The sequence below is a fragment of the Typha latifolia genome, chromosome 4 (assembly GCF_019914945.1).
Source record: "Typha latifolia isolate L0001 chromosome 4, TyphaL0001v2, whole genome shotgun sequence".
Taxonomy (NCBI): Eukaryota; Viridiplantae; Streptophyta; class Magnoliopsida; order Poales; family Typhaceae; genus Typha; species Typha latifolia.
In genome coordinates, this window is record NC_133089.1 from 13,161,543 (window position 1) to 13,180,562 (window position 19,020).

At 35.9% G+C, this 19,020-nt stretch overlaps 1 protein-coding gene across 1 annotated transcript; it reads left to right on the forward strand.

The window, feature by feature from the left end:
• The first annotated feature begins 266 nt into the window (after window positions 1-266).
• On the forward strand, window positions 267-18,966 carry LOC140786563 (aminopeptidase P1). The gene is made up of 16 exons (XM_073135070.1): window positions 267-526; window positions 884-947; window positions 2,674-2,813; window positions 3,642-3,926; window positions 4,072-4,194; window positions 4,396-4,704; window positions 5,717-5,803; window positions 7,644-7,711; window positions 12,396-12,462; window positions 13,798-13,932; window positions 14,027-14,107; window positions 16,185-16,239; window positions 16,313-16,417; window positions 16,511-16,582; window positions 17,796-17,920; window positions 18,436-18,966. Exons 1-16 carry the CDS (start codon window positions 434-436, stop codon window positions 18,601-18,603), a joined length of 1,977 nt encoding a protein of 658 aa, XP_072991171.1. The 5' UTR covers window positions 267-433; the 3' UTR covers window positions 18,604-18,966.
• Window positions 18,967-19,020: the final 54 nt, after the last annotated feature.

Consider the following 19,020-nt stretch of genomic DNA (forward strand, 5'->3'; position numbering starts at 1 on the left):
TTATGACTAAATTGAGACTATTAATTTTTCTATTAAATTTAACTAAGTATTATAACTATTTTAACACGAGAGAGATATTTTAATTATTTTAATAATATTTAATTAAATTTAATAAAAAAATTAATAATTTTTTACTTTAGTCATAAGTGTGAGGATTGGCGGGGTTAAGTAATTTTGGGTATAATAAACAAGAAAAACTCTAATTATGCTATGATTTGGGGACCGGTTAGATATGACTATCGCGGGCCCGGCCACATTATCACATCAGGCGTCCGCCGCTGTTTCTCGTTACAATAACCCCGCGGAGATAAATAATATTGCTCCGCTCATCGTACCTTGAACTGGAGCGCTCTCCTTCCTCTTGGTTTCTCGATTTCCCTTCCTCTTGTTCTGCGATCGCCAAATCGAGACGCGAAGGAGAAGAACGCACGCGATGGCGGATCCGCTCGATGCTCTCCGATCTCTGATGGCGGCTCACTCCCCTCCCCTCGACGCCCTCGTCGTCCCCTCCGAAGACAACCACCAGGTCGGCTCTTTGGTCCTTCTCTGTTGGAACCTTGATTCTTTTCTCCGTCTGCTTCCGCTCGTATTTGCTCTGATCGATTCGGACATTTGGATGTGTGATGGAACCTTTTATTATAAAAATGGAGCCTCTAGGGTTCACCGATTCAGAGTTTCGATGATTTTGTTTTGGATATTGGATTCTTTAATCCCTTCCGTTTCTAATTTGTTTGAAATGATGTTTCCTGCTTTCATCAATGCCATTGTTTCGATGCTTTTCTAGAGGAATTCGTTATGGTCATTCAGAATTCGATCCCATTTGAATGCTATTTTTGGGTTTCGAATGAGCCTTCGATTCTTGACTGCTAATGTTGATTGGCAGAGCGAATATGTCTCCGATAGGGACAAAAGGCGGCAGTTTGTTTCGGGATTCACTGGAAGTGCTGGTGAGGTTATTTACTATTTTCTTTTTCATTTAGGAGATTGTTTGTTTTGAATACGAAGCACCCTAGTATCAATCAGATTTGTTCCTTCTCGTTTTCCTTTGGGTTTTGATTCTCTTAAGGTATTGGAAATATTAGAAAAAATAAATTTGATTGTAAATAATAGTTAAATAAAAGCGATAAGTGACCCTAGATAAGAATAAATAGGAATTTAAAAGTAATCAAGATATAAGAAAATGTAGTGGGAGATGCCTGCCCTGGAGAGGTGCAAATGTGCTCCGCTCCCTTAACAAGATATTCTTGTATAGTGAATAATTAAAGAATTTTCTCTTGCATACTACCCCTATATAGCCAATTTCTTTTTGTTCAATTGGAGATTTGATACCATATTACCACTTGAGTTTTAGCATCAATGGTTTGTTGGTCTTGTTGCATTCTCAAATTAGAAGAAGGATACCTGATGAAAGAATATCGGAAATGTTTCAAGATGCTCAGGGATTGTCTTTTATAACTCTGTAATGATTTCTCTCATCAAACCATCTCCTAGCAAGAAGTAGTCATGGCATATGCTGACTGGCATGGATGAATTGCACATTGTATGTTTGTTGAACTCCATGATTAACCATACAAAACCAGCATAGGATAACATACAACAAATGAACAAAAGATTGAGATAGCTTTTCTTATCAGTATACATTATGCATTAGCATATAATTGTTCACTGACAAAGGTTGCATGATTTATTAAGAAACTGTAGTCCTCTGCAAAATTTTATAAAAGTTTGCTCTCAGTTATTAGTGCACACAGGGAACCTTTTCTCTGGATTTATTGCGAATCTGATTAAGGTTTTTCACTGTGTAAGATTTTCCTTTACCCACTTGAAAACTGGGTCCAATATGGTATGGCAACTTGACAACAGAATTACCCAGTTTTCTAGTTTTTCAAAAAATACCCATGGGAATAATTCCATGCCCTCTTCCACAATGTTTACACAACCTTTCACCAAAAATAGGTTTAGAGATTAGTACAATACTCTAGAAGATCTCGGGTCAAAAGATAAAATTGTCCCACCAATAATCACCCTAAAATTATAGGTGTAGCATGTATATTCAAAACAGGCTTTCAGATGTTGATCATGACATGTAGAATGTCTAAAAATAAGATATTAGTACTAATGCTAATTATAATCCATCACATGATAATTCACGCTTTTCATTTAGAATACTATTTGTAGAACTTATACATAAATCTATATATTAGGTAAGACATACATGCTAAATCATGCATGAGATGCTTTTAAAAAGAAGCTCTACCACTCATCTCCTGTCCATGTCAAGTTAACTCCTTCCAGAAAAAGGGAAAGAAGATACCTCCTATGTCATGGGAGACATTCCCAGTGTCCTATACAAAATATCTACGAGATATGGTGGCCAGAGTTATCCGAGAAATTTTACAAGACTAGGATTTAAACTACTCTATTGCATGGTTACTTTTTAAAGATATTAGTTACTGAAAATCAAATTTCGTTGCAAAAATAGAGAATATATTCAGAATGTCCTAATGGATGTTTATACTTTTTTTAAGTTGTTGGAATTAAGGATTAGTTCATGAGAATTGGTGCAACATTTTTTCTTGTTTCGTTATCATTGCATACTATGTTTTCTTTCATGTTTAATGTTTTAGGCTAACATATAATCTTGGATACCTATAACTTTTCACGATCCATTAGGTTTGGCTCTTATAACTGTGAGCGAGGCATTATTGTGGACGGATGGACGATATTTCCTGCAGGCAGCAAAACAACTTAGCGATCAGTGGAAACTCATGCGAATAGGAGAAGACCCCGCAGTTGAAAAATGGGTAGATGATGTGAGCAATCATTATATTTTATGAATCAATTATTTGTTTCTCCTAGAGTATGCATTGTAAGGTGTTGCTAATTTTGTACTTCTCAATGACTGCCTTTTACTTCTCATTTCTCAAATTGCTGAAAGAGAACTGCAACCTATTTTGTCCTCTTAGAAATGGATTCCCGGGCCTCTTCCTTTGCTAGTAAAATGCATTCATACTGCTTAAAATTTGATCAAAGAAAGGGAACTGCTAAATATATTGATAATATATTTTAAATTGCTGAATGTGATTCAACTCCTGTTTACCCTTCTTTCTGAAATTTAAGGTTTATATGAAGGGAAGAAATGTTCTCTACGTATCTTTCCAAGGAGTTCCTTTGTTCCTCTCCTTTTTTCCTTATTGTTGATTGAGAACCAACCTTAATTGCTCTAGTTAGATGTGAAAATTCTAACTGAATAAAATTAATTTACTTTATCCCTTTTATCTTTCTTTGGAAGAAATTTAGCAGAAACAAGCTGAAAGAGAACATAATACTGACCTTTCCGCGGGGCCTCACCTGTGTGTCTTGTTATTGATAAAATGATAAGGTAATGCTCCATGGTAGAACAACAGTTCACCTGTGCTCTGATGTTATTTGTAGTTTTCTGTTATGATGTTATTTATAGTTGGTATGAGCCACATGTTACAACATGTAAGTTGGATGGGTCCCTCTATTTGCCATTTTCACTATTCGTCTTTGTCCAGAAAGGATTCATTCTTATTAGTTATTTAAATGTAATTTGTAGTAGAAATATTAATTTTGAGAGTTCTAAGTGTATGCATGGTATTTGATGATTATGCCATCAGAATCTCCCAAGTGATGCTGTTGTTGGAATCGATCCTTGGTGTGTATCTGTAAATACTGCTCAGAGATGGGAGCAGGCTTTTTCAAAGAAAAACCAGAAACTATTTCAGCTGTCTGCTAACTTGGTTGATGAAGTATGGAAAGACCGTCCTTTAGAAGATATACATCCTGTAAATGTGCATCCATTGGAGTTTGCAGGACGTAGTGTTGCCGAGAAATTAAAGGATCTGAGAGAAGCCTTACTACATGAAAATGCTTCTGGTATTGTCATTGCTGCTCTTGATGAGGTATCCTCTCTTTCTCCCCCCATTGTACTTGTTGTATGTTGTTCATGTCTTGTTAGTTTCTTTGACTGCATTTACCTCTTTTGTGAAACTTTTTATTTGCAGAATACTGGTACTTTAATATTTCATTCTTGTGTGTCATTATTAGGTTGCTTGGTTGTACAATGTGCGAGGGAGTGATGTAGCTTACAATCCAGTAATTCATGCTTATGCTATAGTAACAAGAAACTCAGCTTTCTTCTATGTGGATAAGAGAAAGGTTTCTTCTGAGGTAAGCATGCAACTGAGTTAATTGTTATAGTTATTTCTATCTTAATAACTTAGTCCCTTGAAAGTTTTGCTAAAAATCATGACCATCTAGTTGTTTTCACAAAATTAATTATGTCTGTTTACTTTTAACAGTGTCTATGAGAATGTGGGTTCTAATTTTGTCATTTTCCTTTTCCTTTTTTATGAATTTTTACTAATGTAGGTGGAATACTACATGGCTGAGAATGGAATTGAAATTCGGGACTACAGCATTGTTGACTCAGATGTAAGCTTGCTTGCATCTGGGCAACTAAGATGTTTATCGTCTTGTAGCAAAACTCACACGGAAGCCCCTGTAGCTGAAATAAGTGGTAAAGATGTGTCTGAATCCGTTGAGAATCCGACTGAACAAACAAACCTTAACCGAATATGGATAGACCCAAGCTCTTGCTGCCTTGCCTTGTACTCAAAGCTATCTGTTGATCAGGTTTTCATGCAGCAATCACCTTTGGCCCTTGCAAAAGCTCTTAAGGTAAATGCTGGATTTTGTGCTGCTTTATATTTTTCTTTCCTAAAAAATGTATTATCAGCATAAATAAGTATGAACCTCGTGCGAGAGCACGTGCACGTGCGCGCACACGCGCGCGCGCACATATATATATCCAATTCATATTTTGCAATTCATGTTCCTAACCAGGTAGTTGTAGAACTTGATTTGGATTGATCTGAAAATGATTACCTAGGCCTAATCGTTTTGTCTGTTGAGATTGGATTTTCAGAAAGTTGTTTCTAAGTTGGAGAACTTTACTGGTTTTAGTTTCTCTCAAAGCCCATAAGTGAGAATTGCTGTGCACTTTCCTTGTCAGTTCCTGTGTTACATTAGAAAACCCAGATTCTTCTTTTGTTACCGTTCTAACTGCCATCAGAGCTGCCCCATTGGCTACTTTACGTTGGGAATCTATCTCTAAGTTTGATAAGGAACCTTTGTTTCCATGTTTGACGTGAAGAGTATGACTTGGTTCTTCTCTCTGTTTTACTCAAATGATAGCTAATAACAATTCAATAGGGGTTGAGGGTTCTGATGTCGGGCATATCATATGAGTGCTTAGATAACTCTTTATTGTTCTCATTCACATAGAAATCTTTTCTAGTGGGATTTTAGGTGAGGAAGGAAGGAAAATTGTGCCACCTTCCTATTTGTTAAATGGCTACAGTGTATGCCTACATTGTCAGATGTAAATGATTTACAGGTAAATTCTATTGTTTATAATGGCTTATGGTCCACTTTCATCTTTCATGACTTAGTGTCAACTGATCTGCTAGTGGCATATTAAGTTATCAAATATCTTAATGTACACTTATTTTTGGTATTATAGTGTTTTCATTTCATGATCTACACTTATTTTTTATATCAAGTTAAAACTAACACTTCATAAGTAATTTGGGTTTATTCCAATATTTTAATCTGAACTTCACTAATATGGTATTTTGATCTCTTAACTTAACTGGCTGATATTAGAAATTCATTTATGTTATTGATATAGAATCCCAGTGAGCTGGATGGCTTAAGGAAGGCACATATTCGAGATGGTGCTGCTGTTGTGCAATATCTTGTTTGGCTGGATAATCAGGTTAGCTGGATTTACCTGCCTTGTTGTTTTTCCTTTTTGTTCATTATTGGAACAATTTCAGCCAGCATTTCCTTTTAGTGAGCCCTGATTTGTTTTAAGAGGCCATAGTGAGCATATTGTTTATTTGTAGATATGAGAATATCATGCAATTGAGTAGTTTGAAGTTTTAACTAAAGATTTTTATGTTGCTTGATATTACCACTTATCAGGAGTTTGTCCCTTTTTTCAATTTGTTTATTATTTAGGTTTGTTTTTAAATCAAAGGATAACATAGTTATCTGACTGCAAAGGTACTGGGGCTCCAAGCTATCTGTATCATACTCACCTTGAGTATTTGAATGTGGTAGCTTTGTGTTAAAGAAGTCACCAAGAATTGTGCCAGGATCAAGGCGTCATGATTTGTGACACTTACTCGTGTCAGCAGGTCACCAGCATGAGAATTGCTGAGTGGTATAGGTTTTGCCACTCCCCATAGGGTGTTATTCATGCCAGGAAGGGTAGGGCATGTGTATATATATAATGAGGACGCAATGGATGGAGATTGGCTGTTAGTATGCTTATTCTATATGAGGGAGGAAGAATGTATACTTACCACTTGGTGGTTTTGAATGACTCAGCCCAAAATGTTTTTCTTATCCTTTCAACTCAATGGATTTAAGTGATGAGTTTTGGATTGAGTTTCCATTTAACCTGATTGGAATTGGAATCCTATAAATTAAATAGGTTATAATCAAAGGAAAATTACACTAAGACCTCTTGAATTATTTGTCATTTTCATATGCATCCTCTTATCTTTTTTTTAGTACATATTGGCCCCATTAACTATAGAAAATCTCTCATCTCCCTGATAATATTAATGGAAAATGTCAAATGATTATTTTACTCTTGACTTTGCTCTTTTTCTTTCCTCTATAGTAAGGGTAAAAAGGTCCCTAGAGAGCCTAACATTAATCATGAGACACTCGCATGTTATTTTTTAACAAAAAAAAATCTAATGGATAACTAATGGAAAGGGCATTTTAGAGGATTTTCATAGCTAAAGGGGTCGATGTGTCATAAAAAATAAATAAGGGAGTCTATGTTGAAATGAGCAAAAGTTCAAGGGGTCTAAGGTGTAATTGTTCCTGTATTTAATTTGCTAAATAAGAATCACAAAACCTCATTTAAAAAATCCTATTAATCATTGTCCTTCTCTCATCACTCATGAGGATGGCAGTAACATGGCAGCAACATCCTTCAAACAGGTGGATGCCAGATGCTGGAGTTTGCATGTTGATGGTTGTGTGATAATTGGAGGATGATTGGAGGTGAAAAGAACTTAGCAAAAGAAGATGAGCCTACAAGCTATGTAGAATGTACTGTGGGGAAGTCATCGGCATGAGATATGCCCCCATGCATGTCTAATGTTGGGCTGCATGTTAAAAACCTTGCCATTTATTGAGCATAATATGGTTGTAGGCTTCTAGGGTTGTTGGACTGGAGTGGTTCAGAACTGGGATCAGCTATGCCCTCTTACGAAATGTGCATTATAGCTGTCATATTGATATGATGGTAGAGATCATGCTGAGTTTTTCTGATATGCCTATTATCTATCACCTAATATTATCTAGGTTTTCTTGCTAGCTCCCAGTCCAAGAAAACTACAAGGAAGTGATCTACTTCAGTACTATTGAGTATATATTACAATAGATAGTGTACTAGTGCTTGAATTCTTGCTGATTCTAATTGAACATGAGTTAACTTTTGATAGTATACTAGTGCTTGAACTCTTGCTGATTCTAATTGAATATGTCTTAATTAATTCAAATTTTCTTTTCATTTCCCTTTGTTGCTTTTGCAGATGCAAAATCTGTATGGAGCTTCCGGTTATTTCAATGAACCAGAGGTTTCTCACAAGAGAAAATTTTCGTAAGATAACATCCGTGAATTATGTTTTTTTTTTTCTAAGAATATCATGAGTTTGGATATCATCTTATAAGTTTAACCTGTGCTTGTTTTGTCATCTTATTAGTTTCCTTTTAGTTCATCATATTGATCATTCAATATGGTGACATAATTATGAAAGCAATGCAGAACACAGTATAATAAGATCTACTGTTGTGTTTTGTTTGATGATGCCTTCTGACAAGAGCTTCATGATATATATGATTAAGGTACTTGATGGCTTGCAATAGAATCTTAATCTAATTCAAGATTCTGCAACATATCAGATAACTGGTGTGCTTAGGGAGCAATCAAATTTTTGTTAGATTTTAGTTAGAGTATTATTGGAGTATAGAGGAAGCGGAAGAATGTGATAGTTAGGTTCTCAATTTGTTAGATCTGAATCCACAGTTATGAGGTTACTGTTGATATATTCTCTTTAATGTGGCATTCTTCTTTTCTCCACAACTATTTTATAACAAGCTTCAGCTATGCCTATTGCAGATAATGACATATTCATTGTCCTAATGGAGTTTAATTTGTTGTACATGCATATGTAACTTTTCAAAACTTGACATCAAGGATTGTTGTGCCTATGGCACATCTTATTCTGAATTGATGATGAGTAGAATGTGGTGTGCTGACAGAGACACCCTGTGCCAAATATTGATGCCTCATGAACATGATTCGCTCCTGTAGGCACACCCCTTGTAGGTGTGGTAATCAGATCGGATTAGAGGGATTAGTGTCGGATCAAGAACATAGTAATACACTTGGCAAAACAACTCGGGCACCTTTTTAATAAAAGAGTTGGATTCTTGATCATGAATATGACCCAGTGATTACACGGTTACACAACTTGTTTGACCTGTATAACATGCATATTACCTTGTAATAATTTTGTATACAGATATATTAAGTCAGATACAATCCAAACATGACACAAGTATGATTACATATGACATAAACATGATCCATCTAACTCATATGGGATGAACCAGATTGATAATAAAAAATTTAAGCATCACTCGTTTAATGTTCATGTTAGACAGGTCAACCTGTCATGACAAACATGTGTAGGTTAAACAGTAAACTTCAACCTGTGTAAAGGCTTCGTACATGTTGGGTCTGCCAAGGTGTAAGGCAATCCATGCTTGTCATAGTTGTTACAAGACATACATACATACACTATACATTAATTGGAGATAATTTAGTTTTAGAATGCTGATCGAGGGTGTGCCGAGCTGTAAGACAATCCATGCTTGTCATAGTTGTTTAAAATTCAAATGATTATTACATATACTATAGAATAATTGGAAATAATTACTCTTAGACTTTCCATCACTTTTCAGAATTTCCAAGATGGAGATAATATCATGTGTCAGACTATGCCCTCACATATTCATCCAATTTCCTAGAATTATTATGAATTTGAAGTTCTATTTAGACTCTTAATTTCATTGTTCAATTGTGCTCATTGGCAAACAAATTTATATCAATAAGAACTTGATAATAAAACACACACTATCTAATATGTAGATTCTAGACATGGCCAGCCAAGCCGAGAATAGGCCAGACTGGGCAATCCCTTTGTTATCCATATCGCCCAAGGCTTTGAGTCAGCATAGGTTTTGGTTAGGTGCATTTTGCTAGCCTGTTACCATCTACTGGCCCGATCAGAATTTGCACTCAGTCGGGCTCTTTTTGAACAGGTCGTTTGGGCTAGGTTTGTAGTGTAGCTTAGCAAGCTGGTTTACCAATGCAAACTGGCAAGCTGGGTCTGCGGTGAAGGGACGCCAAGCTGTTTGGCACACCCATCTCTTCTTGCCTTACATGTTGATAGTGGTGTTTGCCAATGGCAGAAGTGGTGCCTTGGGTAAGTAAGAAATTTGACTTCCACAAGGAGGAGGTTCTGTATAGATGGGATGGGAAGGAAGGGTAATTGGGGGAGGATTTTTTGTGGGAGCGGTAGATGTAGATAGGAGGTGAGGTGCATGATCATAAAAGGTAAGAGAACAAAACTACGTATGTGGGAAAGGAAGAAAATGGGAGGTGGCCTTTTGGAGTAGGAAGAAATCCTTTGTGGGTCAGGTAGATATGTAGGAGGTGGGTTTTTTAAGGCGAAAGGAAGAATTTGTTGGTGGGGTAGACGTGGAGGAGGTGCATTTGTGATGGAGGAAGAAGATAGAAGGTGACTTCGAAGATTCCTATGGTGCAGGCTAGTTGGCGGACTTGACGGGCTAGGAAGCAATCGTGTGTAAGGTTCATGTTCGCAGGCTAGGTTGAGCGAGTAGGAGACTAGACCATGTCACTTATTATGCTCTCAAGCTCGGGCCATGCTTAGCCTCGTCTAAGTCGGGTGGGCACATGCTGGACTTTGGCAGGGTGGGCTTTTGGATTACCTCTAGTAGTTTCAAACCAAGGATAGGCAAGCTTATTAATGTAAATAGAAACTACAATAGAACATGAGTATAATCTTACATAGCAACGTGGCCGTGCCGATCGGCACTTATTGTGGCGGCGGCATACCGGCACGTGGCACAATGGGTGCCACACGGCACCCCTCCAAACAGCTTTATCGCTAGTCGTAGACCAGCCATCACCGCTCCTCGCCGACGTCATTGTTCGCCATCGTCTTGCCACCGTCTCATCGCCCTCGAGTTGCCAATCACACGTGGTGGGATGCCCTAGACTGAGGAGGAAGGAGTGGCAGATCGGTTGAAATAAAAACTTAAGTTGCGGATCCAATGATTGGCAATTCGGGGGCGACGAGACGGCGGTGAACGACGACGATGAGGTCAGCGAGGAGCGGCGAAAGGTGAAGGTGAGTAGTCTCCCTCATCTTTTTCTCTCTCTTATGTCACGGTCGACAAGTGCCTCGCCTGGTGCCATGCTATGCGGCCATGTTGTGCCGGTCGGTGGTCAGCACGGCACATGCCTATGGCACGGTCATCCATGTTACATAGTAATGCAATTCAAAATTTTGAACAAATGTCAGAGAAATTGTGACAAAATTTTGGCCAAATGGATTCAGCAATACAGATAACAAAAGCAGTAAATAATCATAAAATTTTCTATTAAGATATAAGCAAGATTAGATCTTATTCAGTTTAAAATTAACAAACCAGAAAGTTTGAAATTTATAACAGAAGATATGGCCAAAGCGAACAGTAGATTGATCACCAAATTTAGGTTAATCAAGCGTTGACTAAAGATAGGTTGGCTCTCACCTGATGTGAAGGATAGTGTATTAAGCCACCAATAGTCCTCATTATATTGTTGAAAATCGCTCAAGACAATAACAAATATACAGAAAGGATGCAAAGTGATAAGGTAGGGTAATAAGAAATCTATATGGATCATGGGGGGGTTTTGTAGAGAAGAGGTAAATTTGGAAACCCACGAGGATTGTTAAAAGAAGTCACAAGTAAAATGAAGAGTAGATGAGAGTTTTATATGAAGAAGACAAGTTTTTGATGCCTTCCAAATATGATCCTCGATTAGGGGTTGCATGGGGTTTATAAAGAGGAGGGGTGACCAAATGTCTGTTTTTTGGAGGTTCAAAGGCTGAGAAGTTAAGGAGTTAAAGGAGCTATGTTGGAAAGTCCAAAAGTTGAGAAGTTAAGAAGCTAATTTGGAAAGTCTAAAATTGAGAAAAAGGTGTAGTTTTCTAGAGGACTCCCCAGTGGTTTAGGCAGCCCACTAACCCAACCTAGCCTAGCCCAAGTTGACTACCTAGTATACTAATCGATCCAGTGGCCAAACAAAATGGTGCGAACATCCCTCGCACATTAAGCTAATATTAAGATTGTTCGAATAGAGCAAGTAGTCTAATTGGAAGTCAATGTCACATCACATAGAGACTCAAATACATTTGAAAGAAAAAGATCATATATAAATGGGCATATTATAAGTCAGGTAATCAAAGCAAGTCAATGTGAATTAGACTTTTCAAGAATGCACATTATTTGGTTCAGTTATCGCCTTAAACCCGATTCCAGTGTATATTAGCCTTACTAGAGTACCTTGATGCGGTTAAAGCTTTCCAATTCTCTATGCAAGATTCACCTTCTTTAGTCATACACGCCATCTCACTTTTACCACATGACTTCTTACTAGAGGCAACCTATTCCTTATGATTGTCGGCAATTCATATAGCAAAATGATGTCAAAACTGGTACAATATTTCCTGTCCAGATGAATACGCACTAATCAGATTTCTCTTCACCCTCTTTCTGCCTTTTTATCTTTCCGTATTTTTTTTCCTTCTTTCTTCCCATATAATGGTATCCAGCATCGATGCTTGTTGCTGCATGTGACCTTTTTTATTTAGATATTTTATCTCTTTCTGTCTGCATGCTGAAGGTAAATGTATTCCTGCATATCTAATTTTCTTCTCATACTTAAACTTTACTCATTTTTGCTTTGACTATATAAAAGTGCTTTGATTAAAGAGTGCTAATATTTTGACCTTGTTAGATCTTTTGAGCCATTTTTTAAGAAATATAGGTATCTTAGTAGGGAAATACAGTCCTTTTCTATCTCTTATGCTTAAGCATAAATTCTGAAATTTGACTTATTCTCTTCCTTTTTCTTTTGTGTCCATTTATTGTACATATTGTTTAAAGTTTTGAGCTAATCATGTTAATTTGTAATGGTAAATCTGCAGGACTTCTATGAAGCTTACAGAGGTATCTGTGAGTGATAAATTGGAGGGTTTTCGTGCAAAGCAAGAGGTATTTTGATTCTTAGGTGGATTTGTTAGATTTTAACATGTATAATCTTTATATCTTGATTATAAATCTTTCAATCATAACAATGTACTGCACCTAGTAGTTTCACGGTAACAATGTACTGCACCCCCTGCATGCTATTGCCATCCATTGGCACATTTTTGCTGTCTTTGACACGACAATTCTCAATTTGTCGTAAATGACAAATTGATACTAAAGTCTACATTAGAGTCTTCTTTCCTTAGATAATGTTGTAAATGACCTATTTTCTTAAAAAACATAATAGTCAACTAACATGATTCAACACCTATGATGATTGAATGCAATCATTAATCGACAATAATTCAATATTTGAAAGTTAAAACTAATACCTAGTTGAACGTAGTTAGTTAAAACCAAAACCTAATTGAAGGTAGTTAATTTGATATGTTCCTATATCAATTTTGACCCAATATGAGTGAATTTAACATATTAATTTTAAAAAGTTTAATGGAAAAAAAATTGGGTGAAATCTAATTATGCCGAAAATTTATCTAAGAATTATAAAATTTGGATTCAAATCAACTCACGTTGAGTTAATCTAACATGTTATACTAATTTTGACTCAATTTGAATAAATTTGACATATTAACTTTAGATTTTTTTTTGAATTTTGAGGGAAATCAAAATTTATCTTTGATATCTACATTTTAAAGATTATTTTTCATAAATCTAGGTAAATCTTTACAAATAATAGATCTAGCAAAAATGCCAAAACTGAGCTAGATCTTTCATTTGTACTCTCCAATTTTTTTAAAAATTTAAAAAATAAAAATAAGTCTCATGCTGTCCGGCATGGGTCTGCACATAGCCATGCCAGTTTGGCATGCACCCGTGCCAAAGCTCGGCATGACCATCCTTGGTTCTTACCTCTCTCTCTCATGTTGTTTGTTTGATCTTCTATTGTTGCCTTTTCACATAAATTGTCTTTGATTAATATAAGTTGGCTAGTAGCCAGTAGTTCATTATTTCATATATGAATATGGTTTTGGGAACCATGCTTATGTTTTCATTTTTTTTTCCTATTGAGTTTTTGATATCCCCCAAATTCGAACAAAATGAAATAAACTGAGTCTCCCTAAGATGATGTGCATGTTAGGCAAGCTAATAATGGAACTTCTTGAATTGCAAACTGTTTGGTTGTTGTGGCTTGCTATTTTGCTACTACTTACTTAATAATCAGAAACAGAGTACTCTTCTAGTTAAATATATCATTAATGAAAATGCATTTCCCGAAATTCCATTTCCGTTCTGATGTATGCTAGTTGTTGGTAATCCATATGGATGTCTTGTTTGCAGCATTTCAAAGGCTTGAGTTTCCCTACCATTTCATCAGTTGGTCCAAATGCAGCAGTAATTCACTATTCACCAGATGGAAGCTCATGCGCTGAACTTGATGCCGATAAAATCTACTTATTTGATTCAGGGGCACAGGTTAGTTTAGTACTCATTTTCTTACCTTGCTGTATCTGTTTCTTTTCATGTTCTTGATATTCTGCTCATTAGCTAACATTGCATTCTTCAAAAGTATTTAGATGGCACGACAGATATAACCAGGACTGTGCATTTTGGCAGACCGTCAGCACATGAGAAATCATGCTATACTGCTGTAAGTTCTCTCTCTCTCTGTAGTCCTTATCTATGAGTCGAACAGTTTATGAGTTTAAGTTTGAGAAATTTAGGAATCTATATGCATTGCATAATGAAAGGTCAGGTTATACATCATCATTAGATATCTAGATTCACTTCAATTTGTTAAAAATTTAATGACTTAATTATAAGGGGAAGGGGGTATGCATGTCCAAGTTCTTTTTGTTAAATACTCAGGGGACTCAAGGCAGCATTTAGAATAGGATGTAGTTTCTGATGTCTGCAGATCTGGTCCTCATATATGTCTATGTATTAGTTCTGCTTGTTGTTTAAAGTTTAAACAATGTTAATCTATGTGCTGTCTTTAGGAATTTTTGGTTACAAGGATATTGGAAAACAAGATGTAAGTATGGACTGGTAGGAAAAATGCATTACAATTCCAGTGATTGTCCTTGTACAATTCTAGCAAAGAAATTTTTTTAACCTCCCTTTAGTGAGTATCTGCAATTTATAAAGCTCAATTACCTTAAGTCAATTTAATTGTACGGCAAGAAATGCTTAAGTTACAATCTATATTATCATCATGGATTGCCATATCGATCGACATGTGTCAATATGCATCGTGACCACGGATGGCCCTGTCACCTGTAGTGGCACGCACTTGGCGTGTCGGTCCAGCACGGCTGTGTGTCGTCTGGCACGGCCCTTTTTTTAGTTTTTTTTCTATTTTCGTTGATCATCATCAAATCAACTTTAGTTCCTGTGCATGTTCAATAATAATATCATATCATAGGAGAATTATAAAATTCTTATTTGTATGAATATTATATGAGATATTAAAAGCAATAATATTAGTTGATGAGTTTTGAAGATTATCGACAGTATTTAGTGTAACATTCTCATATTATTTTTATGCCGGCAAGTGAAGTATTTGATTCTCCTCGAATGCTACATTTAATTAGATATTAGTTTTAATTATTGAACTATTATTAATTAATATTATCTGTTGAATGTTATGATGTGTTCAATTATGTTATAGAATATTTAATTTTAAAGTGTTCAGTCATTAGTATTAGTTTTAATGAATATATTCAATCATATTATATGTTGAATAATATTTAATTTAACTGTTGTTTTATCTTTAATAACATAAGTCATTTACAAAAATAATCTAAAGATAAAACACTATATTGTTAGTTTTAATACATATATTTAAATAAAAATTCAAGGATTGACATGCCAAAGACCTAAAAATATTTAAATATTTTAAAATTTTTATTAAAAATATTATAAATATGTGCTAGTGGTATGTAGAAGCGCCCTACTAGCACGTAGTGGCGTGCCACTGGCATGGTGGAGTGTGCCGCTTGACGCATGCCATAGTTGGTGGCACGGCATGGCACGTGCCACTAGCACGACCATAGTTGATCGTAGTAGTAAATTATAGGCACCAATATGAGGGGAGTATTTCGATGCTTCTTCATGATGTGTGCCATTGGAACTGAGCATATCATAGTTTAAGGAAATCTAATTTGAGTTTCTTTTTTATTGGTATCTTTGTAATTTTGTGTTTGATGTATATAAATTTCACTTTAATTTTTAAAAATCAAAGGAAAAATGTGGTTTTCCCCAAGTTATTTGCCTCAACAAAGAGGATCTTGAAAAAGTATGGAAAATCATAGTAATTGCATATGCTACACTAATATATAGTGTTGAAAGAGTTTAATTTAGACTCAAACTTATTTAAGGGCCTAGAAAGGTTTAGAGATTATTTTTCGACATATCAAGAGTATTCGGTGTACCACCAGCACACCAGCTTGGTACAACATGTGCCAATGGTACATACTTTGCCGAGCAACTTAGTCGGAAAGCCCCATGCCATTGCCACGACAATCCTTGGTTATCGTATTTATTATTTTGTTTTTTCTTTCATCAATTACAGCTCTTTGAAACAACCTCTCTGGCAATAGGATTGAGGTCATGTATGTCCTACCGTCCCGAGAGCTTGTATTGGCAAGAGCCTTGTGCACTAGGATGACTCTTTAACTTAACTTTCATTAATCTAATTTCTAGCGATTTCTTGTTGATTAAAATAGGTCCTGAAAGGTCATATTGCATTGGATAGTGCCAGATTTCCTAATGGGACAACAGGTAAGGCAGTTTGAAGGCCTTTTACTAGCATATTTACTTAAACTCAAGTTACTAAGAATATCTCTTATTCCAGGGCATGCTCTTGATATTCTTGCTCGGACTCCACTATGGAAGGATGGTCTTGATTATCGTCATGGTACGGGCCATGGAGTTGGATCTTACCTAAATGTACATGAAGGTCAGATCTTAGTCATACACATATAATTCTTGCAGCTCTACATCAATACATGCAATCTCTGCAATCTCTAACTCGGAAATTTATGTTTATCAGGCCCCCATCTTATTAGTTTTAGACCTCATGCTCGAAATGTGGCATTACAGGCATCAATGACTGTGACAAATGGTGAGTATCATCAATGTCACCATGGCATTTTGGTTAGAGTTTATAATTAAGAAGTACAGTTTTTGTTTGATCTTGAGCTTTCATAGAATCAATATTTGACTTTTTTTCACTGTGAGAAATGATCACATGTATGTACTCTCTCCAAGATTTTACTCCATATAACATTTGGCTTTCCTTCATTATCTATTTATTGCTTTTCTTTGGTAAAACATACATTCAGAAGGAATTGATTGCTTGTATTTGTACATATTTCAGTTTCTTAATTAGGTTTCTTGTTCAATTTTCAAATCCTTTTTTGCAGCATAAATTCCATTAGTTTCTCTATGATTATTTTTAACAGAAAATTAAGGACTGTAATGTATTAACTCTGAACCATATGTTATTCACTGTTTTCTTGATTTATAGTTTGATCATCCTTGACTTCTAGATGGCTTCTTAGACACCTCCTTATTAGTGCCTTGGCACTTGGAGTTTCTTGTCCATGATTCAAATTAGGCTCTAGGATCCTACAGTATTAGACCTAGATGAAAACTAATCTTTGAAGTATCTTTAACAACTTAAGATGCTAATGACAAAATAAATTAGGATTAGACGCCATCATGCCAATGGAAGAATCTATCAGTTGAGGCTTTTCTTTGCTGGTCTATACTTTGTATGACGTAAAAGCTGCTGATCTCTATGCTATAGTTGAGGGTCTATGGTTAGAGCAGAGAGTGTAAAAGATTGAATTGAGTAGAGTGTTTAGTGTAAGCCCACCTTGTGAGTACTTTCAACTACGGTCATAATTAGTTCTTAGCCTTGTCTGATTTTATTTTATTTTTGGGTAAAAAGGAAAATATGTTACCTCAAAAAAAGGTGTGAAAATCCATCAGGTATCCTGCAGATACCCAGTGTGTCACTATACAAAATATCTAACAACACAGAGTGGGCAGCCTTATCTGATCTTTGAGTTGTGACATTGATGCTGTACATTAATGTACCATTGTTACAATTAGCTGAAGTTCGAATTTGGTGCTTTTTGATACATTGGGCATTAGTGATTCTCAGTTTATAATGAAAGAGGGATGTTAGACACTACATTTTTGCTGCTGGTGTAAATTATCGTGTATTTATAATTTGAAGGACTAAATTCCATAAATGCCGTACTAAAATTCCTTCCAGATTACTAGTGTATGTTGAGGATGTCTAATCTTTGTTTTTCATTTCTCTGCAGAACCTGGTTACTATGAAGATGGGAGCTTTGGTATAAGGTTGGAGAATGTCCTTATAGTAAATGAAGCTAATACTAAATTCAATTTTGGTGAAAAGGGCTATTTAGCGTTTGAGCACATAACATGGGTATGTTGGAATGATGTTTATATAGTTTCTTGTTTCTACTGCCATGATTACAACCTGTGAAATTTAGGTCTTGAGATGCTAGCTTGTTTGATAGGAAACAACGATAAGCAGTTTAGCCTCAAAATGTTTAACTCAGATCTCAAGCTTTCAGCATAGTTGGGCCTTCTTAACTTTGTTTTTCCAAGGTCTAGGAAGATATGAGGGCAAGAAAATCCAGCTAGCTGATCTCTTTTACCAGGTGTAGGTAGTTAAATGAGCACCAGCGAAGGCTACATATGAACAAATATTTCTCTAATTAGAGGTAGCTTTTGAAACTTATGAAGTTTTCATGTCGCCACCAGATTCAACCTTGTGTGTTAAGCAAGCATGAGCCATATAGAGCGTGAAGTTGTGATTGAGTCTATTTTTGCTCTCTTAAAAGCTGCAGAGTATAAGAAGATTTCGCCTCTTATTTCTTGTTTCATCTCTTACCAACCTCTTCTCTCTCTCTCCTGCTGGTATTTTATGATATGCAGGCCCCATACCAAAAGAAACTGATGGATTTGGTCTTGTTGAACACGGAAGAGATTGAATGGATAAATGCATATCATTCTGACTGCAGAAAAATCTTAGCACCATTCTTAGATGAGCAGGAGATGGAATGGCTGAATAAAGCCACTGAACCCATTAGTATAAGCGCTTAAGCTGCTTGGAACTCTCGGTGGCTTCCTAACTTGCCGAGGTATATTGCAAGTCGTAATGTTGCCCCTCTGTTTCATAAATTACACACTTCAATTTCCTTTGATGTGTAACGTTCTCAGAAATAGTTATTAATGTATTATTCTACGACAATTTAGACAGGGATAAAATTAAGCACTTGCTGTTTTATCTTCTTTCAAGTAAGCTACTATGAAAGAAAAGATATTGTAACGTTTATCAAGTTTCTCATTCATTAGCTGCCACAAAGACGATACATTGTATAGAGAATTGACTCTTGAATTCTGGCAAGTTGCCAAAGTAGGAAATCTTGATTGAATAATTGTCAAGCTCCGCAAATGTTCCAACTTTATCTTTGTCCATTTTTCATAAAATTCTTGCTACTTTTGTCCAATAGCTCAGAT

Excerpts from the sequence above, each read along its gene's own strand:
- LOC140786563 (XM_073135070.1), top strand. The coding sequence starts at position 434 with ATGGCGGATCCGCTCGATGCTCTCCGATCTCTGATGGCGGCTCACTCC. Across the intron at positions 3,927-4,071 it reads TCATTGCTGCTCTTGATGAG|GTTGCTTGGTTGTACAATGT; the intron begins GTATCCTCTCTT and ends TGTCATTATTAG. Across the intron at positions 5,804-7,643 it reads TTGTTTGGCTGGATAATCAG|ATGCAAAATCTGTATGGAGC; the intron begins GTTAGCTGGATT and ends TTGCTTTTGCAG.